The 27,805-nt window shown below is 36.0% G+C and overlaps 2 protein-coding genes and 1 pseudogene across 3 annotated transcripts in view; all 3 read left to right on the forward strand.

Annotated features, from left to right (window-relative positions):
- The first annotated feature begins 3,466 nt into the window (after positions 1-3,466).
- Positions 3,467-6,643, forward strand: LOC137739540 (eukaryotic initiation factor 4A-III homolog A). Its single transcript, XM_068479145.2, has 7 exons — positions 3,467-4,128; positions 4,219-4,299; positions 4,430-4,537; positions 4,729-4,848; positions 5,138-5,305; positions 5,669-5,755; positions 6,355-6,643. The coding sequence occupies exons 1-7, from the start codon at positions 3,643-3,645 to the stop codon at positions 6,466-6,468; spliced, it is 1,164 nt and encodes a 387-aa protein (XP_068335246.2). The 5' UTR covers positions 3,467-3,642; the 3' UTR covers positions 6,469-6,643.
- Positions 6,644-13,843: 7,200 nt separating this feature from the next.
- Positions 13,844-16,548, forward strand: MYB16 (myb domain protein 16). Its single transcript, XM_068479779.2, has 3 exons — positions 13,844-14,163; positions 14,288-14,417; positions 15,212-16,548. Exons 1-3 carry the CDS (start codon positions 14,031-14,033, stop codon positions 16,116-16,118), a joined length of 1,170 nt encoding a protein of 389 aa, XP_068335880.2. The 5' UTR covers positions 13,844-14,030; the 3' UTR covers positions 16,119-16,548.
- A 10,312-nt stretch (positions 16,549-26,860) lies between these two features.
- LOC137739323 (cystathionine gamma-synthase 1, chloroplastic-like) overlaps positions 26,861-27,805 on the forward strand; it is a 7,617-nt pseudogene continuing 6,672 nt past the window's right edge. The window contains exons 1-4 of the transcript XR_015966823.1: positions 26,861-26,998; positions 27,113-27,281; positions 27,382-27,458; positions 27,541-27,785. The product of XR_015966823.1 is annotated as a cystathionine gamma-synthase 1, chloroplastic-like (transcript). The remainder of the gene's footprint in view (positions 26,999-27,112; positions 27,282-27,381; positions 27,459-27,540; positions 27,786-27,805) is intronic.

The raw sequence follows: 27,805 nt of genomic DNA on the forward strand, positions 1-27,805 counted from the left end.
AGCCAGACAAAATTCCCACACTTCCTCCTACCTCAGGACCTTCTCATCACCTGTGAATCCCATAGCTCCACCTGCTGCAAAACCCCTGCAAAACTTGAGACTAAACATCATCAGGAGAAGTGTTGCTTCGAGTACCTAGAGGGCATACTCAAAGTCTTCCACCACAAACTTGCTAACCCGGCCTTGCACCCGTAGCACTGTGGACCCTTGCCTCCGGAACCGGATCCGAACCTGCTGTCTCTCTCAGATCCTTTTTCCAATTTTCTTCCACGATTTCAACCTTGAATAGCTTAAGCAGTCTTGTGCCCACCATCATCCATGGTCTCTTGTGTGTATCATTCCACACCAAAGAAGTTGCACCTGCTCCAAACTTACTGTTTATTTCCTTGCAGTAAAGTTTCACAAGGTTCTCGTACAAATCTGAAAGTGAGGTAAGAAGAAAGAGGCCTTTGTCTTCTTCCTCAACATCAACTTTCGCAGTTGATCCAAGCATCCCTAAACACGGCTTCCATTTCTTCAGGCTTCCATTACTCTCCTTTACCAAGAGCAAAACCGTCTCTCCCTTTAAACTGCTCAACTGAAAATTTCATGGTGAACAACAAATCTGGACCTCCCACGAACCAAAGCCCCCAACGATGCTCTGATACCAATTGTTGTGCCTTGGCCCGTTCGTTAGTGCGGAACCGAGATTCAGATTACAACCTCACCAAAATCACACACAGTTGAATAGTTTAAAATACAAGAAATAAAGACACCGAGAAATTTACGAGGTTCGGCAAAAACCTGCCTACGTCCTCGGAGAGATATTGCTCTTCACTATGAGAAAAACAGTACAAGTTACACTTGAGTTAAATCAACATAACCCAATCCCATATCCCTTGTACACCCACTCACAGAATTTTCCCAAGAGCCTCACTCTACCCCAAGAATTCTTTCACAAGAGATCTTTCATTCTAGCTCTCTTGATTTCTCTCACCCATGCCCATGGTAGAGCCAAATGCTCACACCATCTCTTTTGGATGCTTTCCTTCTCTCATCCGTATCCTTGTTTTGCCAAATGCTCTCTTTTTATGCTTTTCTTAATCCAAGCCTTCTCCCACAAAACATGGCTTTGAAAAAGCCACAAAATATGGCTTTGAAAAAACCACAAAACATGGCTTTGAAAAAGCCACAAAATATGGCTTTGAAAAAACCACAAAACATGGCTTTGAAAAAGTCACAAAACATGGAGCAATTTAAGCCACAAAACAAGCCACAAAACAAGGAAACATTTGGCCATTATCCAACAGTAGGTACATATAACGACCTACTTTTGTGTTGTGCGGGTGAGTATCATCAACGCAGTTACTACATCTGCAATCCATACACACAGCAATGGATTGATCTGCCTCCCCCACCTCCATGTGACAAAGAGATGGAACCACTGCCGGAGGGATTCATGTGTGATCTTCCCTACTACAAGTATGCGAAAGGATATATTGTACAGCTTAATCCTGAGTACAGGTGCAGGGTTGTGAGGTTGATTTCTCACCGTTATAGGATGCCATGCAGCGAATCCAAGGTGCAAATCTTCTCTTCTGAAACCGGTGAATGGAGGGAGTCTGTTGTATCATCCCTGCAAGATATTCGGCCCAATTCCATCGATTGCGATGGTTGCTATGCTATTGCTTCCAACAGAATGCTGTATTGGATGTGTTATGGTGAGTTTCTTCTCAGTTTTGATCCCTTCCTGATCAACAACTCTGTTAGAACTAGTCGCAAGGATGGTGATGAAGATATTACTGATCCGAGTTACAAAATGTCATCTGATTGATATTGATTCAGATAGATTTTCGATCGAGTACCTAGGTGTGTACCGAGGGTGTCTCAAGATTTACGCTTACGACGAAGATACCAATACTTTATTAGTTTTGGACTTGAATGGCGACGAAGAATCATCCATGGAGGATGTGAAAAATTCTTTCTGGCAAACTGTAAACGCATGGAGATGGAGATGATAAATCCGGAAGAAAACGAGATACAAGGTGTAACTTTAGACCCAAATAACGAAGAAATTTTGTATCTAATTAACTATGGATGACGAGAATTTCATGCTCAACCTTCGCACAAGAATTTTGTCAAAGATGGAAGACAAGATTATGTTCAAGATTCGTGACATGATTCTTAAGGAGGAGTTGTCCGAATACAAACTCCCATTTGTGCTGACATGGTGGCCGACACCAGTTCCTAGACTACCGCAACAAATCTAGAGGACCATCGAGGTAATTTGCGGGCTGCGAAAATATGTGACGAGATTTTTTATAACAGCTGCAACAAGTTTAAGTGATTCTTGTGTTTAATCTATTTATTGATCAAATCTTGTTTACTTTTTTGAAGGGCTTGCAAAAGATAATCGGTCGGACGGTTCGAAGATCACAGAAGAGAATCTGTTGAGGCGTAGTAATTGGTGGTTCATGTTTTGTTGATACGATGATTGCATGCATCACAAGGCAAATAGATTAGTTTCATGGTTTAATTTAATCTGTGTTTTAATCGTATTTGGATTTCTAGTTGGAATTTATTGCATATCTCGGTTTTGGTCTCCTTATAATTTTATGTTTTTTTTTTGTCACTAAAACACGCTGGTCATTATTATTAATTGATTACCCATTAATCTTAAGCAAGAGAAGAAATATAGCTATGAATCCCAATACAACTATATTTTTAATTTTTATTCATCCTAATACAATTGGATCACTGAGTGAACAATTATATTCTCTTTGAAAACAATTATTCTTATTATTTATTATCTTTCTTGTGATGCAAGCTTTCTATTTCCTATACTTACGATTATAATGATTTATAATATACTTAAGATAACCAATTTAGAGAAGATAGGGTTGAACTTTGAGTTCAAAGAGAAGTCGATTGTCTTGGTGAATAACTCAATTGATTGAAGTGAGTTCTACACCTGAGGTTTCGAGTTTATATCTCTCTTCGTGTGTCCTTTGTATACATTTACAAACTGTTTTACCAGTAGATTTACTTAATGCATAAATTATTCACTTACAACCTAATACAAATGTCGGTTTACCGCAATAACGGAAAAAATATATCACAATGTAGGTTCGATCTTCACTTTTATCGTTTTCCTTACAACTAACTTACTAACGTTATCATTCTGCTAAACAAAAACTAAATAATAAGGTGAAATAAAAAGACATATAATGTCATCCATGTTGCTGTTAAAGGAAAAGAAATCACACGATCTGATTGAGAGTGATTGTAGCTTCTGAAATTGTCAACTCTTGGGATAGGGTGATCGTACGATGAAAATGTAATTAGCTTGATTATAAGTTCTGTTTACTTAGAATAGCATATAGAATAGTAGGAATTAGGTTAAGAATGTGATTGTGTAAATCTTAAGAAATCCTTATAGAATTCTATCATATCTTTTAAATGATATCCTGATTAAATTGTAATACCTATTGGATTAGGAATTAAAAAATATACGAGAAGTAAAAAAGGTGCGTGTATAAATAACACTCGTCATCCGGCTGGTCGTTGAAGCCCCTTTCACAAACCTAAACAGTAAAAAAAAAAAAAAAAAAAAAAAAAACCAGAAAATTAGTTCAACGAATCAATCAAATTACGGTCATCGGCATGGCGGATTCGGTGACGATGGATGCGTTAGAGGCGATCACGACCTTCGAATCGATGCAGTTAAACGACGACGTTCTCAGAGGCATCTACCACTTCGGCTTCCAGAAGCCCTCCGCCATCCAGCAGCGCGCCCTTGTCCCTATCATCGGCGGCCACGACGTCATAGCCCAGGCCCAGTCTGGCACCGGAAAAACGTCCATGATTGCCGTCGCTGTCTGCCAGCTCGCCAACACCGCCTCCAGGGAGGTCCAGGCGCTGATACTCTCGCCGACGAGGGAACTGGCGGCGCAGACGGAGAAGGTGGTGCTGGCGGTTGGGGGTTTCGTGAATGTACAGGCGCATGCTTGTGTTGGAGGCAAAAGCGTGGGCGAGGATATCAGAAAGCTTGAGCACGGGGTCCATGTGGTGTCCGGAACACCCGGCAGAGTCTGCGACATGATCAGGAGGGGAGCTCTGCGCACCCGATCGATCAAATTGTTAGTTCTGGTGAGTTTCTAATCTTCATTAAAGTTCATTAATTTGTGTTTAATGTTGTTAATTATTGATTTTGCAAATTACTTAATTTGGTGTTTTCAGGATGAAGCTGATGAGATGCTGACCAGAGAATTCAAGGATCAGATTTACGAGGTCTACCGATATCTTCGACCTGACCTGCAGGTTTAATCACCATTTAGTCTCTTCCTATGAGCATTTTGTTCTAATCAAGATTGTTAATTCAAAGAATTAATTAGCATGTTTGTTTATCCGAAGTGGAATCGGTGGTAATATTGATAATGTGGTATTGTAGGTTTGCTTAATTTCCGCTACACTTCCTCAAGAAATTTTGGAGATGACCAACAAGTTTATGACTGACCCCGTTAGGATCCTTGTCAATCGTGATGAATTGACTTTGGAGGTAAGTATTTTGGACGTGTGCTACTGCCTTTGAAATTTGAATGCAATGTGAATGAAATTTGAGGTGAATGCCTTTGAAATTTGAATGCAATGTGAATGAAATTTGAGGTGAATGCCTTTGAAATTTGAATGCAATGTGAATGAAATTTGAGGTGAATTGAAATGTGTGTATTGTATTTTGCATCATGACAGGGGATCAAGCAGTTTTTCGTTGCGGTTGAAAGAGAAGAATGGAAGTTTGACACTTTATGTGATCTGTATGATAATCTTACAATTACTCAAGCTGTTATCTTTTGCAACACAAAGCAAAAGGTAAAGTGTTATTTACCACTCGAGTTGATATTTGATACTAATGTCGTGAGTTTTGATTAGATGAGAAGGGATCCACGACTGGAGTTCTTGGGTCATGGATTCTGTGTGGAAAGTAGGAGTATAACATAGGATCCTGACCTCGGAGTTATTTTGATATCAGGTGAGATATATTAAACATTTCCTTTTCTCTTGGCCTTATTCCCTATGTATCACTATTCTTGCCATAGCTACTCTGGTTTTATAACTTCCTGGTGTATCCTTATTGATCCTTGCAACCCTATTTCAACAGGTGGACTGGCTCACTGAGAAGATGCGGAGCAATAACTTTACTGTGTCTTCAACGCATGGAGACATGCCTCAGATGGAGAGGGATGCTATTATGGCTGAATTTTGCAGTGGCAATACTCGTGTCCTCATCACCACAGATGTTTTGGCCCGGGGTCTTGATGTTCAGCAGGCAAGTTCTTAGGTTCTTTTTGTGCAATACTTGTATAGTTATAACCAACTGCTAGAATCAGAAATCTCTTGACCTACAACTAGACGAGAAATCTCTAAGAATTGCAGTGATGTTTAGGAGATTCTTGTCGTGGAACTTGCTACATGTTGGAGGTCATAAATAGTTAAATACAGACCAAAACCTTCAAGCTGGACTCTGGTTTATGGTTGTCGGATTAGGCCTAAGGGTGCTATATCGGTGAGAGACATAGTGGAGTTGAACCTGCATGTAGAATAGTTTAGTAATTCCTAGTAGAAAACATGTTATACCAATTGATTTGCTGCACTGATTTTCTAACCAGGTTAACCATTTCCCCTTTATCAGGTTTCCTTGGTTATCAATTATGATCTTCCAAACAACCGAGAGCTCTATATTCATCGGATTGGTCGTTCCGGCCGTTTTGGGCGCAAGGTATGCATTCTATGTTCTGACTATATATACAGTGGTATTAAGAAAAATCAAACAAGCTTACACCATCTTTGTCACAACTTTTCTTTTGAGTGTTGCAACTGTTTTATCGATGGATCTTAGGCTCTTCGTGTTGTATTTGTTTTTGTTATATTTGCCAAATTTCAAGGGAATGTTGACTTTAACAAATTCATTAGACATCTTCTATCAGAAATTACGAATTTCCTTCTATCGCAAGATCAAATCTTATTAATGAGACGCCAATAGTTATGATTGAAGATAATACAAAGAATCTTGAGCAATATATAAATTTCCATTGTGCGCTCGTTGAACACTTGCAAACTGTGTAGGCACAGTTCATCCTCTCTAAAAATCTCTTGCAATTTTATCCCTTTTACTGCTAAAAGAGCTCATCCCGTTGAATTGACTGACTTACAAGTCTTTTCGATGCTAAGAATCAATATTGTATTTCAGAACCAGAAGTATTGCTTGCTGGGTTTTCTGTATTCTTAATCTATGTTTGTTTTTTTCTCATTAGTCGGTATCATCTTATTTGTTTGCATGTTGTTATTACAATTAATGGGCGATTTGATTTCTCGTAGGGAGTGGCAATAAACTTTGTCAAAAGCGACGATGTAAGGATTTTAAGAGACATTGAGCAGTACTACAGTACCCAGATTGACGAAATGCCAATGAACGTTGCAGATTTGATATGAGCTCAGAGCTGAGTTGCTGGCCGTCCTACGACCGTTCTGTGTCGATTTAAATTCAGTGACATGGTTTATCTGATGTTGATTAATAATTGGCAAACTTGCAGTTGCCCTTGCTCCTTATTTTTCTATGGATTAATGACTAGCTTAAAGCTTGAATGACATTTTCTTCGTTGATTAATGTTTTGTTGTCTCTCGACTTTCGTAAGAAACCATCCCAAACTTCTTTGTTTCCCTTCATCAAAAGTAGCAATTTCGTAAGATTAGCTTCGTCAACAGTACAATTAAGCAGACAAAATCCGCACAAACAACTTAATAGCGCAACTATGAAGGCTACTAATCAGTACGGCTCAACAGATTCTCTTTCATTATCCGTGATCGAGACTGGACGGCTCAACAGAGTGGCGATCGAGACCGAGGCGGCTTTATCTGAAAAATCAACGAGTTGAAATACAAGATTCACTTAAATGTAGAGGTTCGGGATCATGTTGCAACTAATGAGTAAATTAACCCATCCTCCTCCATGTAGACGATTCTGCTCTTCCTTGGCGCTGACACGGTGGACTCAACATTTCTTCCCATTGCATCTCAACATGAATGAATGTTGAAGACCATCGAGCCAGTGCCAAAGAAGCGTAGAACAGCGTCAAGGAAGAGGAGTCGTAATTTGCAGGCAGCAGCGAGAATGGGGAGGACATATTTGCTAATTATATTTTGTTGGGTGACAGTATACTCTTGAATTATGCGTGTGACAGTTGAAGTCGGACAAAGGCAAGGACTTGGTGGATAGGGGTGTGGTTCCAAATTTTGCTTTGGTGTTGTTTGGAGTTGTAGCTTGTATCAATTGAGTTCTCTATAAATATCAAGGTGCAGTAGCCGTCATTTTGATATACAATTGAGTCGATCGAGTTTAGATAATTGTGTCATCGAATATGATGTTTCTTGCTTGAATGCTTCAACTTGAAACGTATCAACATCCGCAGGGAAGGAGGAGTACGAGTAGGAGGATACTTTCTATTACGTGATTGCCAAGTTAATAGAGATGCCACAGTCGATCCAAATCCAGTGGTCCTGTTTTAGTCTAGCAATCTTATATTTGAAGATTGTATCCAAGGACTTTTGAGTGCCTGCCTTGTGTTTGCACAATGACATTGCCTAACTCCTTGGAGGATTATTGTTGAGATTATCTAGGTATAATTTGCATTTATCTTTCATTATACATAGCACACAAGTCATGTTCTCTTGATCACATGACGAACAAAACTTCATGATTAATTGAGATTAAACATTAAATTCGCAAAGACGACTAATCACGATCGCCACAATACAGTGTTTACCGCAAAAACACTAACCCTAGGTATCATTGCATGACACGAGTATAGCGTTTTGATGTACGTTTTGTCTAATTACTAGCCCTACTCCTGGTCGTGTTTGCATATTTGATGCACGAAGGGTTGAAGGTAAAACAACAATTAAGTTTTATCCTATTAAGTAAGGTTTACTGTATGAATCATAGTACGTCCTTGCGCTCGGTTTTGCACCTAGTCTTCCGTTAACTCTATATACTCCATATATTTTCTTATAGTCTATTTTAAAGTCTTCTTATATCTTCCTCTACCTTTTTTTCCCTGAACCTTTGTATCATAGTCGCATCTTCCAATCGAAATATTGATAGGTCTTTGGTTTACGTATCAAAACCGAAATAATTGCTAGATAACCAAATCACGGGAAATTATAAAATAAAATAAAACTGATTAATATCTTCGTACTAATAGGACTGGATTACAATTTTGTTTGTTTGCATTTTTTTTTTTTTTCATCTCACAAGTTAAGTTCAGGACTTCTCCCACAGAACAATAAAGGTTTGATGACCTGCCATCACAGTCATCAACAAGCTTTGTAAAAGACGGTGCTCAGAGTCTTGGATAAACGCTTTAAAATAAAGCGACATTCTGAGCATCGTCTCTTAACCAAATACTTGTCATATGTTAAAAATATAAAAAATAAAAAATAACGAAAAGTTAAAAAAAAATTATTTTTAATGAAAAAAAAAGATAAATAATGGTGTAATAAATAGTATCAAAAAAATGTAAAAATATAATTTTTTTCGTTAAAAATAAATAATACTAAAAATGTTTAGTTAAAACTTCTTTAAAAAAAAATCTCAAATGCTTGTTAATACTTGTCGTGTTAAAAGCAGATTGATGCATACTTTTTGATTCATTTGAAAATCACATCAACGCTGAAATTCTTATTGAAAATTTAACTACTTTTCGAAGAAGATTTGAAAGTGATTCGTAAAGAAGATCGTCCGTACAAAAGTGCTTTTAATATTCTTAAACCCTTTCAAAATTTGTCTCAAACACTCGATTAAATGTTTAAGTCCAAGTCCAAGCCGTGGTGAGAATGGACCATGCGAAAACTTTTGATTTTTTTATTATCTCTATTTAATTTTGTTATATATGTAAGTTTGTGATTTGTTACCGACACTTTAACATAGTTATCATAATATGATCTGCATATATTATCTCTCCTATGCATCTTTATAGGCTTAGATAATGCAGTGTAGAATGACTTTTTTTTAATTGTAAATAACATACTTCTTTTCATCATTTGTTTTGAATGTACGGAAAAGGATCCTCGTTGAATCATTTTTTTGAGGAGCTAGAAGATTTCGTGATCGTAATCATTCATTGTATATCGTGTGATCAGAAATTATTTAAAATTTAAAATTTAAAATTAAATATAAATAATACCTAACAAAAAATGATCACATAATATACGATAAACGATCACGATCAAAAGATCCCTCATATCCTTAAGAAAAGGACCAGGCGAGGATCCTTTTCCTGAATGTACCACTATGTATGCACGTGGAGCAATGATTCTTTGACAAGTGTAAATTGGGACTGAATTTAAGAGGGTCATAAAGAACTTCTTGGACCATACACTATGACGAGCTGGCAGTCATCAACTAGAATTTAAGATGGTGTCCCCAGCTGTACTATTTAATTTCCCCAGCCAGTCCAAAAAGAATGACACTTGACAACTCAAATGATAAGTGAATATTTTTATTTAAAATTGTTCGCTACGGACTTAAAACACTTTGTATTTATAATAAAAAAATTGTTTGTAGTATAAATTATTTTATAAAATTCATATCGGTAAAAGATCATTCAAAACTAAGGTCCTCTAGTTGATAAATTGTATAAAAACAAATGAACGAAATTGGTAAAAGCATTACAAATCGTCTATGTATTTGATACAATAAATTGACTAAACGATTTTAGTTTTAATTTATTTTTTGCAGAGCTAATTTTTACATAGTGATGCATAAAATGAATGATTCTGATCGTAAATACAAAGTTATGTAATTCGAATACAAAGAATTTTGAGTAAAAATTCTTACTTATTCTTGAATAGCTAAGCATTGTTGCCCAGCGAATTCATTTTTCCTACATTTTTTTTGCTTCTGTAGATCACATGGGAATCATTAAAAAAAAGAGCCCACCATCATCCGCCACATCTTGTTATTTTACCAATAAATGGTCTAAAAACTTGATATTTCGATTTCGCACTTCCAAGCCAGACAAACAAGTGATTTTTATTATCAAGTATTTTTCTACTCTAGCACCTCCATGGGACCCCATTATTGTAATTTCATGCTTCCATATCAATCAAGATTTTAAACCCACGGGGGCGTAGAGCCCATCTCAATAAATTGGTTTAGTACTGCTTTGTTTCTCGAATTACCAATCTGCCCTCCGAAATTCTTTTGCTTCCAAATTTTTATTTGTTAATTTACACTTACAGAAGCGGCAGCCACAATAGGTCTCCATCACCATTCACCGCCTTTGAGTGCCTGCCGACCGCGTTCGGCAGGACAACTTTTGGACCCTGTTCAGTTATGGCTTTAGACCTACAGACCCTGACCCAGTGTTTAAAATATCTACGAGGTTGTCAATATTTTCATCGAAGTATTTGAAAATCAAGGATTGATATAGAAAAAGAGAAAGGGGATGAAATGAAAACTTCATCCTATGTTGATGGGGTATAAAAAAATCAATGAATATCATTGATATTTACTGATTCACTGAAGAAACTTTTCAGGAAGTCGTTGTGGATTTCAAACTTTTGAATTTTTTTTGAGAAATTTTTCTTTAATTTTGACTAAATCTGAATGAATTGATATACTCACTTTATTGCAAATTTCCGTCAAAGAAAACCGATATCAATAGTGATATGTCTATCAATATTTCCATAACACCAATATTGATATTCATATTGACCACACCACAGTTTATCTTTGGAAGTTTTATTTTCTTATAAGCAATGCCAAATTTTAAATATAAGTAATATTATCTAAATTCTCGTTACGATACTGTAGTTGTTCATCTTTTCTATATGAATTATAGATTCACATATATTTTTCAATGTGACCAAATTATGGGTGTATAAGAAGAAATTTATGTACATGCATCTAACTGTGATTTTGAGCTACGATAAGCAATTGATCTATGCATGGCTAATTAAGCTAGATCCATAGGTAGGAGAGGGACTATAGATTAATTAATGAGGCTGAATGTGACGCTTATGAAAGCATTATAAAGCCAACCCTAACTAGCTAGGGCAACATATATATGCATGTTGTTGCTGTTATTCCAAGATCAGCTATAGTCTCCTAAAGACGACCCAATTATGCAAGCTTCCGTGCTAGGCTAGTTCGAGCTGGTGTGGCTTGAATGAGTTGACGGGTTTGAAAGGCTTCATTAATTTATCTATTGAACTCCATGTGGATATATGTTTACCCTAGCCGATTAGGTTAACTCCACCAAGGATGGCTAGTTATTATGCATCATTACAATGTCTAATTGGAGTTAATAACCAGCTCATTTGTAAGTACTTTTAAAATGACTAAAAGTGTTTTTAAAGAAAATGTGTTTGTGTTACAAAAGTACTTGTAGTGCATCCTGGTGTTTCTTGCAGGATGCACTACAAGTTCTTTTCTAGGATTCACTTGCATTTTTACTAAGAATTAGTTTTAAAAATATTTTTATCAAAAACTTTCAGTCATTTAGAAGTACTTTCAAATGAGCCCTACTTGTCTAATTAAGCAGCTAGAGAGCAATTTTAGTAGAATGAGTGTGGTCGAAATACAAAAGATCTCATGCTATTACGAGAAGTGCCCTGCAAATAACGTGATCGGATATCCTACTCAAGATATTTCTAGCGGTAGGGAAATAAAGTAAGATATGAAGGTTTTTTGAATTGATTTATTTTGGTTACTAATATAATGCACCTACCAAGCAATATTAATGGTGACAATATCACACTTAAATCGGATCTGCATGGACCAGTGGTCAGTGCTTATGCTTACATTAAATCTTTACCTCTTTAGTGTTGAAACCCACTGAAGATTTGAGGAGATTCTGAAATTCTAGGAGTAGCATTTTATGTAGGAATAATTACTTGCTAGAGGCGGCCAATGATCTTGTTCTATGAGTTATATCCAGTTGCTCCGCACTGGTGAATGCCTTCAATTAATATCGACTGCATAGCATAAAACTAAAGAGATTTGATATATATAAATTGGTTTAGAAAAAAAATGAAAATACGTGTGCTCACTTCGTAGTTACACATGCTTCTCCATCCTTTTGTGATTAACGTATTTTCACTATACAACAGTTTAAATATTTCTCTTTACTTGTAAGATGTGTCTCTAAGATTCGAATCTCATAGACTAAGAGTTAGATACCAATTTATTTCTTCCACCGCTTAGTGTAAATATATTGTTGTATAAAAAACAGTTAAAATCATAATTGTTATTTTTATCATCATTTAAATTAACTTATGCAAAAAATTAAGGGTTATTATACAAAATGGTCTCTGAGATTTGCATGATCAATATAAATGGTCTCTGAGATTGAAAATTAATAGAAATGGTCCTTTAGATTGTCCACCATCCATGATTTTGGTCCTTCCGCTAAAAACTCTTTGGGCAATTTTCAAAACTTCGTAACTCAATCGATTCTTAACCAAATTCGACCCATAATATATCAAAATGAAGATAAGAAAGTATAGAACAAGATTATACCTATTTGGAAGCCCAATGATTTCTAGAGATGGCCGGAAAATAGCCTGAAAGGTGACTGGTCCGTGGAAAAACTAAAAAACTTGCAGAAAAATGGGTAAACTTTAAATGTTCATAACTTCTTCAATACTCAACGAAATCGAGTGTTTCAAAAACGAAAATCATACTTCTCGATGAGATGAAGAGAATGGTTCTTTCTTTGCTACTAAATTGCCATGGTTTGGCCAAAAAATGCATCAACAATACACCATGAAAATGTTAATTGTTATCAAAAATCAAAATTTGACTTATGGGATACATATTTGTGACTATTTAGCAATATCTAATTTAATTAATTTTATATAAGCATTTATATTTTTAAGTTAAATTACTAATTTATCTAAGAAAATATTTGCTAAAGAATTACCCTCACTTTTGAAAATGAAAAGTCAAGAAGAAGAGGAAGAAGATAACAAGTGAATAACATGACGTTGAATATTTTGAAATTTAATAGGTTTGTTGATTAATGGAGGAGGAGAACTATTCTCTTCATAAATGGGTCTCCTGCAAAATTTGCAGGAAATCGGAAATAAATATTGCAAGACTGAGTGACATAAATTTCAAAGTTATATAAAATAATAAGTGGACCAGAAACAAATTAAAGAAAAGAAGAATGGTGTAAAGAAAACCTAATCAACTTGAAATCGAGGAGGATTGATCCTTATGCAATTATTCTTGATAATATCTGCTACGGGATCCTGTTAAAAGACGATATAATTTCTCATAGAGCAATAATTCCCTTAGGTCATTATATATAAAGCTAAATAAAGAACGTGGCATAATATATTTATACATATTCAGTTTTAATTAATCTACAATATGTATGTTTGGGAGAGATCAGAGAAATAAGGAATAACTTCAGTATATGGGAAGTAAGAAAATTGAATCAAATAAACCAACCCTCCAAGTGGATATGACTAGAATTTTATGTATTTGATTACGAATATGAACAATAAATCTGTACTTTTTTTATTTCACATGTGTTAATACACATAAATGAAAGTTAAGAAGTGAATTATCATATCCATACTTCGGTAAATATGATTTTGCTTTCTATTCCCTGTAATTAAGTGAACATGCTCTAAACTATGAGAGAGATCCAACTGAGATGCCCGCGTTGAAGTCTACGAGCACATTCGATCTAGTCAATATGCCTACACTGAAGTCTACGAAGTGAAAGAAGGTTAAGAGGGTAGTTTTGTCATGAGATATGTACCACAGTATTATACTCTGATCAAAATTTATTTCTTTATCCCATTTATGTCGCTGACCTTTCTCATCCTCTATGCATTTGCCCATTAACTCTTCTCTCTCTCTCTCTCTCTCTCTCTTTAATTTCCTCCATCCATATTTTCTTTTTTCTCTTGTGCAAGGTTAGTGTAGCTATATAAACAAGAGCAGAACCTACTACTTTGCATTGCTGGTTTAGAATATTCCGATGGGTCGGTCACCGTGCTGTGACAAGGTGGGTTTGAAGAAAGGTCCTTGGACTCCAGAAGAAGACCAGAAGCTCTTGGCTTACATTGAAGAACACGGCCATGGCAGTTGGCGTGCACTCCCAACAAAAGCTGGTGAGACTTCCACTTGCATTTCCCCACATATTGTACTATAAGGATGTATGTAATTACATAACATATGCAGTTAAGTACTTAATTATTTGTTGATTTCACGGTTTAATTAACTAAATGTGTGTAGGTCTTCAGAGATGTGGAAAAAGCTGTAGGCTTAGATGGACTAACTATCTCAGACCTGATATTAAGAGGGGAAAGTTCAGTTTGCAAGAAGAACAAACCATAATTCAACTCCATGCCCTATTAGGGAACAGGTAGAGCACAGTTCTTTATAGCGTCGGTTAATTTATTCTTTTAATAAAAAATTGTCGCCCACGCGATTTAAACACTATACTTCCTTCAATATTGCCGCTAGACCAAATCGTCATGTTCAATTTTATTGTTATCGATTGTCTTGTCTTATCAGTTCTGGTAGACATTGTTTTCAAATGTTAATTAGTAGTCTTAATTTTTCATTGTTATTTTTAATCCTCTCTCCCGAGTATGTTCTTAATTTCTTTACCTTGACAACGTAGAAGCTAAAATTTGTTAAGAATGCGACAGTCTTTGTGATCAAGTTCTTCCATTTTGCTATATATTTGTTTGAATTTTTTGATGATTTGAATGTGAAGCCTTGATCTCGCAATTACTCAACTCTTATTTGTCACTTGTTCAAAATTTTGACTTGTGCGACCATTTTCCATGACATAATATTCACTGCTGCTTTGAGATCCTGACATCCGAGTTCAGATTATTTATTGGTCTCATTTTTAAATAAAAATGGTTCTCTTAAAATTTTCTTCATGAGCATGCATATAGACACTGAAATATTCTTGCAGCTAGAGATGCTAGTCCATGCCACTGAATCTGCAGACCTCTTTTCTTCTACTGCACAATCCTAATTAATTACTTTTGGTCAAATTTAATTAAAAGAGAAGGGGTATGCGGAAATCAAAGTTACAACATAATAAAAGAAAAAAATTATGTTTGTGAGATCGATGTAGTTTATGGGATTTTCATAGTATTTTGATGCTAATAGTTGTCTTGTTGATTGACCTCGAATGATCAGGTGGTCGGCCATAGCAACTCACTTGCCAAAGAGAACAGACAATGAGATAAAGAACTACTGGAATACGCATCTTAAGAAGAGGCTAGCCAAAATGGGCATCGACCCCGTCACGCACAAGCCAAAGAAGGACAACCTACTCTCTAGCGCCGACGGTCAATCCAAGAACGCCTCCAATCTCAGTCACATGGCTCAGTGGGAGAGCGCCCGGCTTGAAGCCGAGGCCCGCCTAGTCAGAGAATCAAAGCTCCGCTCCCACAGCTCCTCATTACTCCACCAGCTCACCACCACAAACCCTAATACCTACGTTCCGGTGAATTCTTCGTCTTCGGGTTCGACTTCAGCACAGCTTCAGCTCAAGTGGCCGTCATCAAAACATTCTCATAATAATGTTGATCTCGAGTCTCCGACATCTACGCTCACTTATAATTCCGATCAGATTAACTTTAATAACGCATCGTCCTCCGCAATGGGGGCCGCGATTATGCAGCCGGCGATGATCGAGTTTGTTGGGAGTTCAGGTTCTTCTGAGACCAAGGAAGAAGGTGGAGATAACGAACAAGATTGGAAGTCCCATTTATCTTTTACTCCATTAGGGTTAGTTCATGATCATCATCAGAACATCACAATGTCCATGGAAGCTGCGGGTGCATGGACCGCTAATGATCATCAAGTTGGCAATGTGGCTGGTGACATGGAAGCAGCTGATCAAGAAGGTTTCACTAATCTCTTGCTTAATAATTCGGATGAGGTGCAGAGCTTGTCAGACGGGGATCGTGGAGTGGATTCTGATAACGGTGGTGGAAGCGGAAGTGGAAGCGGTAGTGACTACTACGAAGATAATAAGCATTACTGGAATAGTATTCTCAATTTAGTGAACTCTTCTCCCACTGAATCTCCAATGTTTTGATAAGAGAAGTGATAAACTCTGTCGCCACTGCCATGTCCTTTATGTGATCATATCGGATTAATTGAAGTTCTGAATGGGAATCAAATTCAACTGTGCAACAAATTTAGCTACTCTAATGATCAAATTAGCAAGAGCAAATCATTTGCTTGATTTCCATTCGTGAATTGATGCTATTGCCAAAGCATTTTGGTTGCTTTATGCAATTATCATAGGTCAGGTACAAAAAATGTAATAAGATATGCTTGACATGCATGCATGCTTTGTGTACTCTTGTGAAAGCAAAATAATTACAGTTTTGGCTGTAGCTCTCACATCAAATGTTAATACTTTGCCCCCTTTTGAACTTGTTAGAGAGTCACACATCTACTAGCAAACTATGTATCAGTCTCTGATATAGTTTCTTTAATATATTCAGCATTGTTCATCTGAATTTTTGTTTTGTTTTTGTGGTTGTGAGTGAATATTCTTACCTAATATAAACTATAGAGAAGAAGCTTCGAACATTAATGCATACAACTAAAAAAATGGACTCACTACTCTAGTAAACTTGGTTAGGTTAAAGTGTTGCTTCTGTGATATTTTTTTTATTTTATTTTATTTTTTATTCTGTTTGGTTAGCGTTTTGCTGTTTAAAACTACACAGGACATTTATATGACTGACTTTATTGATGTTTGGTTCTATGTCAAATTCTCCTTTTGAGTTAGAATTAAAAGAGGTTTTTCTTAGTCCTTTTTCCACTTTCCACTCTCCTTTTGCTTTGTTGTATTGCAAATAACAGGAAACACAAATTATAAAGGAAATGAAAGCTAATGCCAAGTTGGGTAAATTATAGAGTTCAAGAAATTGACCTAGAAAACGAAAAGCCTACGTTCTTGTCAATTTCCCAAGTACGGTACTTTTCTTCTTCCCATCTAACCTGGCGGTGGCATTAAAAAAAAACTTAATGCTTCTGTGACGGCCACTATATACAATAATATTGTTCAACACGAAAAGAAAAAAAAAACAGACAAGTAAATAAATTTTGGTAGAAAAATTGAAGCACGTACGTATATGTTTGCTCTGATGCATTGCTTATCATGCATGCATATGGCTGCTTAATTAATTTGGTTTAATTTACTAGGTCCCTCAAATTGGGATTCCGAATCTTTACATTTAAGCTTGGCACATTTATTCGCATTTTGCTTAATCTCCACCATTATAATAACCCAACAACCTAGGACATCACACATCACCTGTAATTACAATTGAATTTTATTTTTTTTCTGAAAATAAAATAAGTTTCCTAATAGAAGTTAACTCTTATTGCCGTTAGGCCTCACAGATTCTTATCGGTTTTGTTTGTCTTCCTCAGTTTGTTCTTTCGTGTTTATCTTTCTCCTCCTCTACTACTGCTTTTTTTCTTGTTTGTGGCTCAGTGGAAAGTTTGAATTCGATGTCAACGACTCGTGCCACTTAAATTTCATCTCAGAAGCACTTTCTACAATATTTCCACTGATGATTTTCTCTGTTAACATCTGCTGGTGCTGATGCAGATGATGAGGAAGAGGGGCTTTCTGATTTTTATATATACCCCGATTTTGTATATATAAATTGGTACAAGTTATTAGGTTCTTCAAATATTGGCTGCTTTTCAATGTTTAGAACTGACCCAACTTAGTTGATTCCATTCCCATAATTGAAATAGCTACGGTGCTGTGCAGACATCAAACCTATTTCCCTTTGTCTTCAAAACACGCAGGAAACAAAAAAGCCTCTAAATAAATGAAACACAACCAAGAACTGATATATATCAAAGAAAATTATATTCTTGCCTTCTTGGATTTCAAGATTTTCCAACCAGGAGTAATGTCCATTGAGCCACAAAGAAAGGAGAAAGAAAGACGTGAAGGACGAGCAAACTGACGGCAAAGAGCGTTAAACTTCTGTTGGCAAACTTATTTTCTTTCTAGACAAATCTAATTACAATTAATTTTATACGCGATGTGTCATGTCCTAGATTGTTGAATTATTATAATGGTAGAGATTAAACCAAATATGGTTACAATATTTAGGGATATTGTAAATATCTTTCAAAGTTTAATTTATCTTCCACTCTAACATCAGCCTCTATACTGCACATCAAATGATGGATGATCCTAAACCTAAACAGTTTGTTGTTGGCACTTTAAAAGAGTCATTCTACTTATCTAATTTAGAGAATTAAGCCGTGTAATAGTTTTATAACTATATTAGCACTTAGACTAAACAACTAGATTAACTATAGTGTTTATCACTCTAATAAAGTATGGGAAATGGTTAATACGATCACAAATAATCTTAATTTTGAACTGATTAAAAATAACGTTATATTAAAAAAAAAAAACTAACTACTCAAGATGTAAGGATTAACAGATAAAAACATAATGATATCGATCACGATATGATGAAACGGACCATTTCAAAAATATGAAAAATATCATTTTGTTCCAAACAAAATTGACCCCTTTAGTTGTACAGGCCACTAGATCGAGATGCTAATATCTGTCTGACAAAAAAACAAAAAAAAAAAACTGAGAAAAGATATTGGACATTGGCTACTCAAATGGACGATTGATATCTCTTCAACGTGTTCAGTCTGAAATCAGAAATTTTATACGGCAGTTGGTGACACGAATGGAACAAATAAAAAGTACATTGCTAAATTATTCAAAGCAAGATTATAAAAGACGCTAGGTGCTAGTTAGGCGACAAGTTGGGGTCTAGTACGTCTATACGGTTAGGCGGGGCTTAGACAGGTGTCTAGGCAGACTAGGTGTATTTAAGTAAATATATTATATATCATATAATTAATAAGTGTCTGATTATACTTGAAAAATATATAATTTTAGTGGGATACATAAATTGCAAAATAGAATGACATAGATATTATAAAATATTAGAATATAATAAAAACATAGGGAACACGCATATCATGTGTGTTCATCTAAGTATTCAATAAGTCTCTTACAATTTATTGAAGAAAAAAGTGACAAATGAAAGTTACATATTTTCTGTCTAAACCTAAGTGGATGTCTAGGTGGGTCTAGGCAGGTTAGGTGGGCGCCTAGGCATGTCTAGACACCATTTCTTAATTTTCAAATGGCTTTGGATTAATTAGAATGGTGGTTAAATGCCCGTTTAGATGACACTAGACGAAAATTTTTAGAACAGTGGTTCAAAGGGAACCAGTGAGTAAATTTTTCAAGTGCATTTTCACCAACATAGGAGAGACTCAGACCATGCATTTAATTTAGCGTTTAACGTGTGACATGACAGATAATATAGGTCTCTTTTCCCTGTGTTGTCGGTGCAATCTCACAGACGCAAAATAGGACCAATTGCCAATTTGATACCGCCTCTAGCCTCCCACCCCCTCACCATCACCGTCGTGCCAACGACCTCTCTAAATTGTGGAACACATGCAAAAGTTCTGATTTTGTGAGAAAATCTGTAAACTTTCAGAACAAGATCGATTACTAATCAATGACAAGATGTGCCATTTCTTTAAAAAAAAAAAAAAAAAAAAAAAAAAAAAATCTCATCGAAACTGCAACGTGATCAACTTTATGTAAATAGTCCGGAATACTCAGTCATGCGGAAAATCAAATATAATATCTTTATGTATGTATAGTCTCAAGACTCCACATGTAGCATGCCAAGTAACGTCGTTTCAATGTACATGATGAAAATACGAAATCATCAAGTGTTACTTTCCCATTAATACAGAAGGATGAAGAGCCAAAGCCAGGCTGTGTTGAATCTTGAAAGCTATGGAGTGTGGAGCAATGGTGAATTTTAGCCACAATTCATATGTCAGAGACGACGTATATATCCTTCAACGTTTTATATAATATATTTCAGCATTATTCTTCTCTTCTTCCCTTCTTGCTTTTTTGTTTAAGATTTTTTGGACACGAACATTTATTTCAGTGTATAATAATAATGCAACTTCATCCTCCCAGTACACATGGGTCTTTAATCGCCTCGACTGCAACCAAACGTGAGTATTAAATGAGCCCCTATCGCATTTTTGCAGCATATATGTGGTTTGCATCGACTGATCGTATAAACTGGAAAAATGAAAATAGTTTCACTCAATTATACAACACTTCACCACTGCAGGGTCTATCGCTTTGTACTAGTGCTCCTTGTGCTTTCAAACTTTACACCAATTCAACGTAATAAATGAACCATGTTAGTTGTGATCAACCTTTATTTTCGAACAGTGTTAGCATCAGTCATTTAAGCATCTAGGCCGTTGAGGCTTGTGTGGATATCACAACGCGTTAACGGCTCATAGTTAGCTATGAGTGTATATATGGGCAACTTATGCTAGCTAGGTTCTATGTTATTGGTGCATGTGAGGCACCAACGTGTCGTAGTCATACACTGCATGCAACTGATGCTAGCATAAATTATCTTTCAATCTTAGCTCTACACTAAAATGTATGTCGTACGCTCTCAAGCATACATATAGGTCTCTTTTGGTGTCTAGTATTGAATGAATATTACATAATTCAGTAGATTCATTGTACGTTGAATGACCAAGTTTTGTCCAAATTGAAATCAACTTCTAATTTTGAGCGGGGCTAGTCGTCCATGCATTTTAGATCGTTGAGGCATGTGAGTTTCACAAGACATCAATGGTGCATGGTCAGCTGCACGTGTTTATGAACGTCATGTGCTAACTTTCGTATTGTTGATGCATGTGAGATTTCAACACTCTACTGTCATAAACTTACATATAGACGACTAATGCTAGCATATATGACCATTATGTGTGAGACTTATCTTTACCCTAAAAATGTATGTCAGAATGCCGTCAATCCGACACGTAGTGTAGACTTGAAATATCATCTTCCTTGCACCAAATTGAGTGGGAACTTTGATAAAGATGAAGGGTCCATAGTGTAAGGTACAGAGAAAAGTCACTGCACTAGTTGAATATAAAGTGGGTTGCAGTCGAAAATAAATATGTTACAAGAATGGAGTGAAACCAATTATTATTCTACTCATAAGAGCATTGAGATCATCCACATGCCTCATGCATACATACTAGAATACATCTTGTAAATGCAGCAAATAACTTCTCCAGGAAAAGTCAGAGTTTTTTGTGGCCGTCAAATTTTTGGGTTTTAAAGTTTGGTAAGTGATAGGGTCCAGCATCTTTAACTGAGTTCCTAATCAAGAAGATGACATATGTCAAACTTCAAAGGCTTATTCAACTCACTATTTAATGTCATATACATTGTTTGGAGATGTTATTCAGCTTCTTAGTCGGACTTTCTTGGCTCTTTTTCTTATCTTGCAATATTTTCTGATGATTTGAACAATGTATTTTCTAGATTGTCCTTTAAAAAACGACTCTACTAAAAATCAATCAAATTAGAAATCATTTAACTGTTCAATAAATGTTGTCAAATTTCAACGTCTAAATAAAATCCACAATTGATCTATTTATTGGATACGCGTTAGATGACTAAAAAATTTCATATTTTGGTTTATTTTTGACCATCTTTAAACTTGGTTTATTTTTAGCATCCGAATTTACAAGTTGACCTAGAAACTGATAGTTGTGATCATGATACAACATTGTAGGATATGAGAATGAGAACCAAGAAAGTAGAACGTGAGCGATGAAGGTGATTCTATGTATACTAGTCCAAGGGGTATGGACCATTTTCTAAATACTCTTCTTCTGTCGAGACTCATGGGTAATATGGGAGGCAAAAAGTTGCAGGAATGCGGCGATGAAGTAATGAAGTGATGAAACAATGCAGGGGTTTAGGATACAAGCCCAAAGGGTTGCCCAAGAGCCCATACTTTTCTCAGACCCTTTGAAACAAACTTCCCAGCCACTGCCAGTATTGCATTCCTTGCAAAATTATTACTAATAAAGAAGAGAGAACATACAAAGCTAGAGTGGGAGAGAAGATATTGACAAGTTTAAGATAAAGCAATTCCATTTCTTATTCATCACTAACATTTGAGTTGAACACTGTAAGCTGAAGGTAATAGCTTAATTCTAAATACACAGGGTAATAATTGACGGTGCAGCTATCCACATCTCAAGCACCCTTCTTGTCAACAATCTGATTTCTTCACAACGAGAATGAGGTGCTCAGATTCCTGAATTCAGCACCTTACAGTCTTCGAAGAAACCTGGGTTGACAAACCAATATTAATCAATGCCCAAAAAACAAGTTCGGATGCATGCACTGCAGAAATTCCTTATAAACAAAAGCTTCTTGGGAACAAAACTATAGGTAAGAGTTGAAAACTCAGTTTTGTTGAGTAACTTATATTAACTTTCCGGCAGAAGGATTCATTGTTTTCGGTCAAAATACAACAAAGAAAAAATGGGGGGACTATGATTTTCCTTTTTTCCTTCATTTTTAAGCTATTCTTGAGTGTATCCCGTAATTTTCCACTTCAAGTGAAGAGGCTAACTAAGCACAAATAATACTTAAGCATGTGAGATTACTGGCAGCAGAAACATTGAAAGTTTAAGCAGCAAAGCGGATCCCAAATATTTATCTTTGCTCATTCAAATAAGGCAACAGATAATTTGACGTTCATGGAGCCTAGGTAATAGAGCAACAATCAAACATAACGCAAGTTAGCATGGTTGAGGTCCTTGAGGAATTACAGCAGAGTACCAACTACTCAGTACTCAGGCACATCGCAAGTGGCAACCACATCAAAATATGACCATTCTGTGTTCTAGTGATTACTTAACGAACTTCATAAATAAAAATTAACCATGTGTGGGCATTTATGGCAGCAGAAACATTACAAGCTTAAGCTGCAAAGTGAATACCAACGTCTAATTCCAACGTCTATTTTTGCACATTGAGACAAGGCAACTAACAATTTGATGATCACAGAGCCTTGCTCTAATGCAATGTCAAACCTAATGCTAGTTCACAAGACTGACGAACTACAAACCGCTTACTTAGATTGCTAGTGTGGCAACTACGTCAAGAACATTGCTGCAGAACTGAGCTTCGAGCGTGTGATTTTCTGTTCTAGTGCAGTAAATGGATAGAATATCCCTTCACAGGCAAGAATGACTGAACAATGTGTGGATTTTTACTGGCAGCAGAACACTCGAAATTTAAGCTGCAAAGCGGCTCCAAACATCGATTTTGCACATTGAAATTAGTCACCCAATAATTCCATATGGTCGTGGAGCCTAGGTAATAGTGCAACAATCAAACCTAGCTATACCAATTTACCATTGAGTTAAATTGGATTGGAAAAACATTCAACAACAACCAAGTTTTATCCACTCAATGCAGTCGGCTATATAAATTATAAAACGTTACCACGCTAGGTTTTACACCAAATCTTTCATTAATGTACTCCATATTTGTTTTTTATGTCTCTTCAAAACTACAGCAGCATTCATTTGAATGACATTTAAACAAATCTTGAATAGGGTTAGAAATGCAAAAAAATTGGAATGTTTGCTTTAAATTAAAATTTTGGGGACACAAATGTATCGAAATCAAACAACTATTATGCAAATTCAACAAAGATTGTAAATTTATAGACTGATAAAACGATACCTTTGGAATTTGAATTTGGGTAAGTAGTCCAAAACCCTAATTTGAGCCGCCAAGAGGGCAAAGGACTGAGAGGACCGTTGGGTTACATATACAGGGGAAGGTAGTATTTGTTGCTTTACCCACTGAACTTGTATGTGGTTGCCAATTTTCTTCCTAAAATTTAATTTTAGCCGATTACCGACTTGAACGTTTTTTTAATTAGCCACTTTCTCATTGAACTTTAATTTTTGCTGATTACCTCCTAACTTCTATAAATAGCCAATTCCCCCTGGTGTTGGATTTTAAAACTTTCATTCAGATTTTCATCCATCCAATTTGTCATCCTTTTTGCCCTTAACAGTTGTCATGTGTTGTTTCCATGATCAAGATGGATGAAAAATTGGATGAACAACGCCAAGGGGAATTGGTTATTTATAAAAGTTCAGGGGGTAATTTGCTAAAATTAAAATTTAAGGAGAAATTAGCTAATTATAAAATTTCAAGGGGGTAATCGGCTAAAATTAAAGTTCAAGGAGAAAATTGACAGCTCCATACAAGTTCAGGGAGCAAATCGACAAATATGTCTTTCTGAAATTAGGGCATTGGCAGGGGAAGCCGCTTTTTCCAATGGTTGGAGGGAGAAACCGCGTAATCCTATGGCCATTATTTAATTTCGTCATAGGGATAACAGTTAACGGTGGGCTCATCTCTGTTTCTGGATTTTACATTTCATGCACATTCAATAAGGGTTGGGCCTTTTATTAAGTGGGTAACTTATAATTTTGGGCTAGGAAACGGGCTTCAATTTAAATTCAGAATGTGGCCCATTTTGACTTGGGAAAATAAATTCATGTCACGGCTGTGCCCTCTCTCTCGAGTTTTTCCTACATGTCTCTTTACGTGACTTTACATCCATTTGTTCACGTGATTAAGGAGGAAATAACTTCTATGTTGTGAGTGCAATGCACTCTTGAGTTTTCTTAGTCTTTATCTTTGGTCATCGGAAATTATCATTCTCCTCACCTGACCAATTATTTCAGTAGTTCATCAATTTAAGAGTCTTAGCTCAAGCAACATGATATCTGAGGGTTAAGAAGGGTGATTTTTTTTGTACTACATGCACTGAGTGTCATCACACAATGACCGTTGTATTTTACCGATTCAACGTCTTAAAATTGGTGATTCATGATCATTAGATGTGGTTCGGCAACTTAAAAAGAGAAATACTAAGGAGACTCTCTAAAAAAATGTGACTCTTTATGGGCTTTCTGCCACGTCATGTTCTGCACATATTTTGTAATATTGACACATGAATAAACTATGAGGGAACAAAGTCACATTTTAAGAAAATCTCCTTAGTATTTCTTACTTAAAGAATGTCGACACTCAGTGCTTGAAAGTACCCAAAAAAAAAAAAAAAAATCATATGAATGGTATTCGAAGTCTATATGTAGGACAAAATGAATTCAAAAGTTGTTGGCATTTGCTATTAGTGTGCGTTTGTTGTACCGGACTATTTCAGACTGGACTAGTTTCAGAGACTAAGCTGCACTGGCTTAGACTATATTAAGCTGAATCAACTTAGTGAAGCGTTTGATGCAGTGTCGGACTAAAAAGTAAAATAATAACAAATTTTACTATTATATTATTTAATCAATATCTATTAATATTTTAATATTAATATATTTATTTATTCTTTTGTAATCTTCTTCCTCTCTTAACCTCTCTTTTTTGGGAGTTTTAATGAAAAGTCCGCGGTACTGTTCATTTTAACGAAAAATCATATTTTTATACTAAAAAGTCAATCCTGGTACTATTCACCTTACCCTTTATTTTGTCCTTATCGTTAAAACTCAAAGTTTTCAAATTTTTTTCATTAGTTTTTCTCTCTTTTTTTCCGCCCATCATCTTCCTCCCCTCTCCCTCGTTTACTCCTTTTTTATTCGCCCCATTGTCACCCTCCCCACTTCCTCTTTTTATCCCTTTTCACTTTGTTCTTCTCTTCTTCAAAGTATGAAACTTTGAATTTGTTTTGAAATTTTTGAAAGGCTTTATAGCCAAAATGATTCATGAGATTTGCATAACACATCATTTTGGTGCTTAAGATTGAAACTCAATATAAATGGTTCCTGAAATTGTCCACCATCCATTATTTTGGTCATTCCGTTAAAAACTCCGTTAAGTGTCCCAGAACTCTTGGCTAGAAGTTTGGACAATTTTCAAAGCTTCGTAACTCAATCATTTCTTAATCAAATTCGACCCATAATATATCAAAATGAAGATAGGAAAATGTAGAACAAGATTATACCTATTTGGAAGCCCAATGGTTGCCGAAGATGGTCAGAAAATAGCCTGAAAGGTGACTGGTCTGCGGGAAAATTGGAAAACTCGCTGGAAACTGGGTAAATTTTAAACGTTCATAAATTCTTCAATACTCAATGAAATCGAGTGATTAAAAAATGAAAATCATACTTCTCAATTTTGTCTCATCGAGAAGTATGATTTTCGTTTTTGAATCACTTGATTTCATTAAGTATTGAAGAAGTTATGAACGTTTAAAGTTTATCCAGTTTCCAACGAGTTTTCCAGTTTTTCTGCAAACCAGTCACCTTTCAGGCTATTTTCCGACCATCTCCAACAATCATTAGGCTTCCAAATGGGTATAATCTTATTCTACACTTTACTATCTTCATTTTGATATATTATGGGTCGAATTTGGTTAAGAAACGATTGAGTTACGAAGCTTTGAAAATTGCCCAAACTTCCAGTTAAAAGCTCTAGGACACTTAACAAAGTTTTTAACAAAATGACCAAAATAATGGATGGTGGACAATCTCAGAGATCAATTCCATTGATTTTCAATCTTAGGGACCAAAGTGATGTGTTATGCAAATCTCAGAGACCATTTTGGCTAAAAGGTCAATTATAATTTATCCTTTACGGGTAATGCTAGGGAGACAAAATTTGGAGACAAAATTTGCAAACTAAATGATGTGTCACCAGTAAAAATGAACACTTTTACCAATGCTCAAGTAATAAACCAATCATCAGCTTCTATGTTCTTTAGTTTCTAAAATTTAATTTACAAATTTAATCTTCCTGCCGTTACTTTACCCCATTATATAATACGCTGCAAAAGTTTGAAACTTCAAAGAGAAAATAAACTTGTGTTTTGTGTGTTGGGTGGCTGGTGACTGATGTTCTGTGATGGCTTATTGCCCTTTTGCCTTGTTGCAGGAGAAACACGCGACGAGTTTTGAATACGGGTGGTATGGAAATCCAACGACAGTAGTTGTTGAGGGGAAGATCAGGTTTGCATTTGTTTCATTCTCTTATGTATTTTAAGCCTGCCTTTTGTGCTTCGAATCTATGTGTTGAATGTTTATTAAGGCCTTGTTGTTGTGGTGAATCTGGTGATGATGTAGTGCGCTTAAGGGAGCGGAATCGACAATGATATTGGCATCTGGAATGTGTGCTAGCACTGTCTTGTTGATGGCATTGGTTCCAGCTGGTGGGCACATCGTGACCACCACGGATTGCTATAGGAACACTAGGATTTTCATTGAGACCATTCTTCCAAAAATGGGGATCAAGGTAAATTATCCTGTTCTCATAAACATGTGGCTTTTGGAATATACGTTTCAAATTACCGGTGATTCTTTGTTAGTGTTTATAATTATCACTCCCTATGCAGCCCACAATCGTTGACCCTGCTGATGTGGGAGCCCTGGAAACTGCATTGGATGAGCACAAAGTCAGTGGGAAAAAAGTGTTTAGCTTGCTTTTCTGAAGTTCTCAATAACTTGGCAAATAATGGTGACCCTGATTGTTTGTGGAATTTACTTTGGTGCAGGTGTCTCTTTTCTTCAGAGTCTCCTACTGATCCATTCCTCAGGTGCATTGACATTAAGTTGGTTTCAGAGCTCTTTCTGTATAGATGGCAATTTTGCCACACTTACTCAGGTTATCAATTACTGTAAAGACTAAGCAAGTATCAGTACCTTTTTTCAGGTCCTTGCTGGTTGCATTAGCGGTTCCATGAAATTGATTTCAGAAATTCGCACTTTGCATCATATTTTGAGTGGTGCTCTCAACCCGGTGAGTCATGTTTGTGGGTT

This window comes from Pyrus communis, chromosome 9 (genome assembly GCF_041283825.1).
Source record: "Pyrus communis isolate YQ-2024b chromosome 9, ASM4128382v1, whole genome shotgun sequence".
Taxonomy (NCBI): domain Eukaryota; kingdom Viridiplantae; phylum Streptophyta; class Magnoliopsida; order Rosales; family Rosaceae; genus Pyrus; species Pyrus communis.